The sequence below is a fragment of the Salvelinus namaycush genome, chromosome 1 (genome assembly GCF_016432855.1).
Source record: "Salvelinus namaycush isolate Seneca chromosome 1, SaNama_1.0, whole genome shotgun sequence".
NCBI lineage: Eukaryota > Metazoa > Chordata > Actinopteri > Salmoniformes > Salmonidae > Salvelinus > Salvelinus namaycush.
This window is the reverse complement of record NC_052307.1, coordinates 14,760,677-14,769,642: the sequence shown is the minus strand read 5'-3', so window position 1 is coordinate 14,769,642 and position 8,966 is coordinate 14,760,677. Positions and strand designations below refer to the sequence as shown.

At 41.3% G+C, this 8,966-nt stretch overlaps 1 protein-coding gene across 1 annotated transcript in view; it reads right to left on the bottom strand.

Annotated features, from left to right (window-relative positions):
• fibcd1a (fibrinogen C domain containing 1a) overlaps window positions 1-8,966 on the bottom strand; it is a 118,694-nt gene continuing 109,728 nt past the window's right edge. Inside the window, exon 7 of the mRNA XM_039001270.1 lies at window positions 1-263. Coding sequence (XP_038857198.1) covers window positions 1-263 — 263 coding nt within the window. The remainder of the gene's footprint in view (window positions 264-8,966) is intronic.

Below are 8,966 nucleotides of genomic sequence, written 5' to 3'. Positions count from 1 at the left end.
TCATTTGTTCTCCTCTCTCGTGGCCCTAATCTTCATCTCTGCGAATTTGAGGGAGTACTGCCAACCCGTCCAGGAGGACCACTCGATGCCGTCGGCGTAGGAAGTGTGCTGCCCACGCAGGTACTGTCCGTTCAGGTTGGACGTGTGGCAGTTGCGGTACCACCAGGCGCCGTGGTAGAAGGAGGCACAGTTGTTCTCTGAGTGATCGTTATCTTGGTCCTTGGTGGTGAATTTCATCCCATTGTGTTTGAGCATTGAGTCACCTTACAAAGACAGACAGACAGACAGACAGACAGACAGACAGACAGACAGACAGACAGACAGACAGACAGACAGACAGAACAAAAAGAGGGGTGGGTGCAGCAGCAGGGAGTACAGAGAGACAGAGACAGAGAGGGAGGGTGGGTAATGAGAGAGGTACAGTGTTAGCTCTCACCTCCTTCACATCCAGCATGTTAGCACTTTGACATTTTGTCAGGATCATAATGACAGGTGTGGTGGTACTGTACTGTACTGTATATGTGTGAGATGTTTAACAACAAGGACCATTACAGCTGGGTGAAATATAATAGTAAACTGCTAATTAAATAAATGAACACCACAGGGACAGGGAAGTCAGTTACTTCCCTTTAGACAGGTTCTGTGTGTGTGTGTGTGTGTGTGTGTGTGTGTGTGTGTGTGTGTGTGTGTGTGTGTGTGTGTGTGTGTGTGTGTGTGTGTGTGTGTGTGTGTGTGTGTGTGAGAGAGAGAGAGAGAGATATGTGTGGGTTGAGTGTGTGTGTGTGAGCGTGCGCGCGCGCGTGCGTGCATGCATGCGTGTGTGCGTGAGAGAAAGAGAGAGATATGTGTGGGTTGAATGTGTGTATGTGTGCGTGTGCGTGTGCGTGTACGTGTGCGTGTGTGTGTGTGTGAGCAGATTAGAGGGAGGCATGTAGAGAGGCTGTAGGCTTTATGTACTGCTGTAGTGGTGGCCTTATCAAACCCTATGGTGTACTGTATGTCTCAGGGATGTAACGTAGCAGCCAGTGGCATGTTAATCTAATCCCCTCTCAGTGCAGCACCAAGCTACTCTGCAGGTGCTGATTCTGCTGTGACTGGACAGCTGCTTCTTTCCCACATAGCACCGTGGTTTCTTGTACTAATATCCTCTCAGATGCTTATTTTGCTTCCATACAGTATGTTATGTCTTCATTGTCTTGTAATTTTGGGCTGATGGTAACGAGGAAAATCTCTCCCCATCTATCCCACTATGCAGAGCACAGATCATGTTGTATATTTCAATTTTCCACCAGGAACCTCAGTATAGACTTATTTAACTCTTGTTCAACCAGGTGAGTTGGCTGAGAACAAGTTACACTGTAGTATGTGAGGTCAGATTGTGAATTTAGCCAGAACACCGTGGTTAACTCCCTTACTCCTACGACAATGCCATCGGATTCTTACAGACCGCATCATTTGTTATGTTCTTGAAGACTGTGAAGAGACATACACTCACACACACACCTCGTGGGGACCTAAAATGTATTTCCATTCAAAATCCTATTTTCCCTAACCCTTAACCTCTAATTCCTCCCAAACCCGGATCCGGGAGCACCCCCATCAGTAAAAAAGCTGACTAGCATAGCCTAGCATAGCGTCACAAGTAAATACTAGCATCTAAATATCATTAAATCACAAGTCCAAGACACCAGATGAAAGATACACATCTTGTGAATCCAGCCATCATTTCTGATTTTTAAAATGTTTTACAGGGAAGACACAATATGTAAATCTATTAGCTAACCACGTTAGCAAAAGACACCACTTTTTTACTCCACCATTTTTTTACTCCATCAGTAGCTATCACAAATTCGACCAAATAAAGATATAAATAGCCACTAACCAAGAAACAACTTCATCAGATGACAGTCTGATAACATATTTATTGTATAGCATATGTTTTGTTAGAAAAATGTGCATATTTCAGGTATAAATCATAGTTTACCATTGCAGCCACCATCACAACTCTCACCAAAGCGACTAGAATAACTACAGAGAGCAACGTGAATTACCTAAATACTCATCATAAAACATTTCTGAAAAATACACAGCGTACAGCAAATGAAAGACACAGATCTTGTGAATCCAGCCAATATTTCAGATCTTTTAAGTGTTTTACAGCGAAAACACAATATAGCATTATATTAGCTTACCACAATAGCCAGAAACACAACAGCATTGATTCAAGCCAAAAATAGCGATAACGTATAACCCAGCAAAAGATATTAATTTTTTCACTGACCTGCTCAGAATTCTTCAGATGACAGTCCTATAACATCATATTACACAATGCATATAGAGTTTGTTCGAAAATGTGCATATTTAGCGGCACAAATCCTGGTTATACAATGAGAAAAGTAGCCAAGCTGCAAAGAAAATGGCAGGAGAAATCTTGGGAAAGGCACCTATTCTAATCGATAAGTAATCATAAACTTGACTAAAAAATACAGATTGGACAGCAAATGAAAGATAAATTAGTTCTTAATGCAATCGCTGTGTTATATTTTTAAAATGAACGTTACTGCGCAATACAGCGTGCGCTAAAGCGAGACCGCACCGAAATTCATGGCGGAATTATTATTTGACATTTGTCAACATAAATACGAATTAACAGCATAAAGACTGCTTACTATTTGCTGAGCTTCCATCAGAATCTTGGGCAAGGTGTCCTTTCTCCAGAACAATCGTCTTTTGGTTGAAAGATGTCCTCTTCTCCTGTAGAAATAGCAGCTAACGATAGCCACCCACTGGAGAGGTGTCCAACTCGTGAAAGCGCGTCACAAAGAAATCCCAGAAAATCGCAATAAACTGATATAAACTGCTATAAGTCGGTTTAAATTAACTACCTTATGAAGTTTTTAAGACAAAAATCTAATTAAATCAGAGCCGGAGATACAGAACTGCTAAAACGAAAGCTTTTCAGGACGCCATTGTGATGTCCCTCTTGCGCCAGGCGCCCCGTTGAAAAGAACGGTACTTCCGTTCCATGAGCCTTTATAGTGTCCCAGATGGTGCAATCCACTCCATTCAAATTCTCACCGCTTACTGACATCTAGAGGAAGGCGTATGCAGTGCATGTAGCCCGATAGCTTACATGGGGACTTATAAACTGACCCTAGAACAGGGACCTCGATTTCAGAAATCTCACTTCCTGACAGGAAATGTGCTGCAGAATGAGTTCTGTTTCACTCAGAGAAATAATTCAAACGGTTTTAGAAACTAGAGAGTGTTTTCTATCCAATAGTAATAATAATATGCATATTGTACGAGCAAGAATTGAGTACGAGGCAGTTTAATTTGGGAACGAAATTATTACAAAGTGCAAATAGCACCCCCTATTGCCAAGAGGTTTTAACCCTAATCCTAACTCTAACGCCTAACCCTAACCCTAATTCTAACACTAACCCTAACCCCTCCTCATTGGGATTTGGGAAATGTCCCCATGAGGGAGAATTTCCCTTGTTTTACTATTCTGTGGGGACAATTGGGGATTTTAAGTCCCCATGAGGATAGAAGAAGAAGACCACACACACACACGAAAAACACACACACGCACACATTCCCACACATTATTCTTAGTATTATTAATTTTATTTATTTTCTCTTTCTTCTTATTATAATTTTTTAAATAGTAGTATTTTCCTTTAGTCATAGTGTTCTTAGTTTAAATGTGGGTTGCTGTTCCTGTCCATTACTGTTCTGTATTTTGTCATGCTATATGTTGTGTGTGGATCCCAGGAAGGATAGCTGCTACTGCTTCAACAGCTAATGAGGATCTGAATAAAAATCATGAAGATGAAAGAGAGTGGTGATGAGAATAGTAAAATCATGAAGATGAAAGAGAGTGGTGATGATAATAGTAAAATCATGAAGATGAAAGAGAGTGGTGATGAGAATAGTAAAATCATGAAGATGAAAGAGAGTGGTGATGCGAATAGTAAAATCATGAAGATGAAAGGGAGTGGTGATGAGAATAGTAAAATCATGAAGATGAAAGGGAGTGGTGATGAGAATAGTAAAATCATGAAGATGAAAGAGAATGGTGATGATAATAGTAAAATCATGCAATTGCACAAATCGCAGTGTCAGTTTATTAGGGAAAACTGTAGTCCTATGTCAGTCTGCCTCTCTTCCTATGGAAGAAGTACCCCGGAGCATTGTTGGCTTACCTACAGCACCTCTTATCAACAAGCTTGTGGATTACTGAGAAAAAGGTTGGCAACCTTTATAATATTGAATTACTGTAAACATAGTGGCAGGATATGATAATGAAACACTGTATTAATGATTAACATCTTAAATTCTGTAAGAAGCCTCCGAAAAAGGATGCCTACTGTACCATTATAAAAATGTAATGCAATGTAATGTAGGACACATTTGAATAAAAAATCATCAGAGAAACCTACAACGAGAGCAGCGAAAGTATTTAAACATGCAACAGAACTCATAATCATAATGAATACATTAAAACATCAGAGAGAACTTATGCGCTTCTCCACGAGCATTGTAGCAAAAATTATTCAACACTCCTGGGTAATCGTATTCCTTTTTGGCCCTCCTAATGAAACGGTTAAAACATTTCAGCTAGGTAACAAACTGTCATTAAAGCGTTTATTTTAAGTTCTGAGAGTAAGCACTCAAGGTGTTTACCAATTCTCTCTCTTTCTCTCTCTCTCTACTAGGGCTGTTGCGGTCTCTCTCGCTCTCTCTCAACTAGGGCTGTTGCGGTCTCTCTCTCTCTCTCTCTCTCAACTAGGGCTGTTGCGGTCTCTCTCTCTCTCTCTCTCTCAACTAGGGCTGTTGCGGTCTCTCTCTCTCTCTCTCAACTAGGGCTGTTGCGGTCTCTCTCTCGCTCTCTCTCAACTAGGGCTGTTGCGGTCTCTCTCTCTCTCTCTCAACTAGGGCTGTTGCGGTCTCTCTCTCTCTCTCTCTCAACTAGGGCTGTTGCGGTCTCTCTCTCTCTCTCTCTCTCAACTAGGGCTGTTGCGGTCTCTCTCTCTCTCTCTCAACTAGGGCTGTTGCGGTCTCTCTCTCTCTCTCTCAACTAGGGCTGTTGCGGTCTCTCTCTCTCTCTCTCAACTAGGGCTGTTGCGGTCTCTCTCTCTCTCTCAACTAGGGCTGTTGCGGTCTCTCTCTCTCTCTCAACTAGGGCTGTTGCGGTCTCTCTCTCTCTCTCAACTAGGGCTGTTGCGGTCTCTCTCTCTCTCTCTCTATCTCTCTCTCAACTAGGGCTGTTGTGGTCTCTCTCCCTCTCAACTAGGGCTGTTGCGGTCTCTCTCAACCAGGGCTGTTGTGGTGACCGTATTACCACTATTGTCCCTGATACTCAGGGCTCTATTGTCCCTCCATCAGGTCCTAATGGCTTGGTACTCAGGGCTCTATTGTCCCTCTAACCACTCTGACAATCCAAATACAATCGAAAATGACATCAAACACTTATCATATTCTAAACAGTATCTGCTTTTAAAACTCACCTCACTGTGATAACCAATTTGAAGAAAGAGGTTCAATAGCAGGTTGAAACTGAGTGTAAATCATGGTCATTGTGGATGTCGTTTCAAGGCCTAACACAATGAAATGGACAGAGCTTTCTAAGGTGATGATTCATTCAAAACACCCATACGCATATTACAGATTATGCATATGCATAGGCTTATGAGCCCAAGCCCGGGAAAAAAACACAATTAAAATGATGATTGTGCCGTTATACAATACATAGTCTACCGCATATTACAGATGGCAGAAAAACATAACACAAAACTGATGATTTAAGAAGTCTTTGGTACATAATTGGTCTAGTGGCTGCCTATACTCCAAAATTAAACAAATTTGAGTGATCGCCTTTGAGTGTGGACTGTATTATGATGCATACTGGATGGGCTCCAACATTTCTATCCATGAGTCTGGGAGCGAACATATAGCCCTGGGCAATGCAGTTGGTTCATTGATTGTGCAGGGCGATTTTGAATAGCCTAGTAATAGGGAATGTTTAATATTTTCATAATTAATTGAGTGACAGATTACCTTTAGCTATCCAGAATATCTCACCAGCGTACGTTTCCATTTCCTCCCCTCTCTCCTTCAGGAGAGAGGGGCTGTCAACAGTTTAGTGAAATATGTTTCGTTGTGAAAACATGTTACTATCGATGTTTCCAAACAGGTTTCCCAAGTGAAGCACTGAGTAGCTGCAGGAACAGGTTTGGAGAGCCCATGGCACACAGAGTTTGGGCAGAATATCACCTGTCGCGCAGTGAGAGCACGCTCCTCAAACAGTGGTTGATGTGTGGAGTGAAATAAGTGTTTTAATATTTACTTCTCAGCTGTTCATATTAAGCACAGCTCAGCTATAAAACCGAAGTAGCCTACCAGGCATCTTTGAAAAACGGACCGGCTGGAAAGCGTGCGGCCTCCATTCGCTTTTTCCCCCTGTCCCTGCCCATTTGATAATGGGCCATTCTAAACTCATTTTACATATTAGTAAAGACAAGATTAAATTGAGAATAGTATGATGGGTGAAAATATGATCACTTGATGAGAGAACAGCGTGTGCAGCCTGAGGCAAGGAACAGAGCAACAAGCTTTTTCTGCTTCTTTCTCAAATCATAAAAAGGCTATAGTCGCATCTGTCATGCTCGTGAAAATGGACGGACCAAGGCGCAGCGGGATTTGAGTTCCACATCCTTTTTATTAAGTGAAACTTCTCAACAAAACAATAAACAAGCAACGAAACGTGAAAGTAGTGGTGCTACATGCACATACACAAACAATATCCCACAACCCAGGTGGGAACAATGGAGAACTTAAGTATGATCCCCAATTAGAGACAACGACAATCAGCTGCCTCTAATTGGGAACCATACAACAAAACAAACATAGATATAGGAAAACTAGAACACCCCCCTAGTCACGCCCTGACCTACAACACCATAGAGAACCCCGAGGGCTCTCTATGTTCAGGGCGTGACAGCATCATGCAGTCCATTCTGTATATGTTTTGATTTCTAAGACATTCTAAGGTTTGTATCATTCACAACTAGAGTTGCCAAATAACTCTAAATCTGGCATATACGGCCTGTTTCAAATGATCACTTTTACACTCAACACAACCTCTTCATATGCACACTCGCTCCGAAATGGGGAAAATATCCTTTATATTTTAAGTTCAATTATATTTTTCTTTCTATAAAATCATATGTCATGAATCGCCACAGCCCTATGTACATCTTTGTAGGACAGAAGCATTATGTTTGTTGTTATTGATAATAGTTAAATAATCTATGCAGGGGTTGAAGATGAAGTATCAAAGAATAGAAGGGCAGAGACAGTTTTGTGGGTGAACGGATAGAGTGCAAACAGTGAAATAATGTACAAGCGCTGTCTTAGTCTGAGTCAATTTTTGAACAGATACTTTGTCATTAGTTTCAACAGTCAAATCTCAACCTGTTACTCCTAAATGTTATTCAATTGAAACCAAATATGAAGAACAAATCATGTAAATGCAGGTATTGAAAGAAAACTCGGGACTGTGCAAAAGCCAACACAGTGCCGCTGCAGTATCAACCTTAATTAAATAAACGTGTTATTTTTTTAATACTAGAGAATCAATTAATCTGATGAAAAAACAGCTTTAATTGATAAGATTGGGAATCAATGTTCCCTGAATCCCAAGCAGCAGCCCTTTAAAGACTACCTCACTAATTAAACACGAGTGGAAGCAGTATTCTCCTCCTGATTTATGATAATCCGAATGTTTGTTTATGTCGGGCCGTAATAACCTAACGACCTGCTTTATTGGCCGTGGCCACGGAGGCATCCTACAACTTCATTATTCCTGCCCTTTCCAGCAGCTCCAGAAGGTCAACAGTCTGTCTGGCTGGGCCCAACCATGAGTGAGGGGCTGAGGAGGGGAACCTGGGACTAACTGAGTAGAGGGATCCAATTAACATCCAAAAGAGCCCCCTGCGACAAAGCTGAATCGAGGAGAATCACACACACAAACACACACACTGCCTGGATGCTGCTACTCATGATCTACAGCTGAAAAGATCTCTCGTATTGGTTGACAGATGCCTGAATCCAATTTTCCAGATATTTGGATGTTTCAAAACTGTATATCTTCCCAGAGAGGGGTGAATTGACCAATAGGAAGATCAATAGGACCAATATGAAGATCAGCAGGACCAATAGGAAGATCAGTAGGACCAATAAGAAGATCAGTAGGACCAATATGAAGATCAGTAGGAAGATCAGTAGGACCAATATGAAGATCAGTAGGACCAATATGAAGATCAGTATGACCAATAAGAAGATCAGTAGGACCAATATGATGCTCAGTAGGACCAATAGGAAGATCAGTAGGACCAATATGAAGATCAGTAGGACCAATATGAAGATCAGTATGACCAATAGGAAGATCAGTAGGACCAATATGAAGATCAGTAGGACCAATATGAAGATCAGTAGTACCAATATGAAGATCAGTAGGACCAAAATGAAAATCAGTAGGACCAATATGAAGATCAGTAGGACCAATATGAAGATCAGTAGGACCAATATGAAGATCAGTAGGACCAATATGAAGATCAGTAGGACCAATATGATGCTCAGTAGGACCAATATGAAGATCAGTAGGACCAATATGAAGATCAGTAGGACCAATATGAAGATCAGTAGGACCAATATGAAAATCAGTAGGAACATCAGTAGGACCAATATGAAGATCAGTAGGACCAATATGAAATTCAATAGACCAATAGGAAGATCAGTAGGACCAATATGAAGATCAGTAGGACCAATATGAATATCAGTAGGACCAATATGAAATTCAATAGACCAATAGGAAGATCAGTAGGACCAATATGAAGATCAGTAGGACCAATAGGAAGATCAGTATGACCAATAGGAAGATCAGTAGGACCAATATGAAG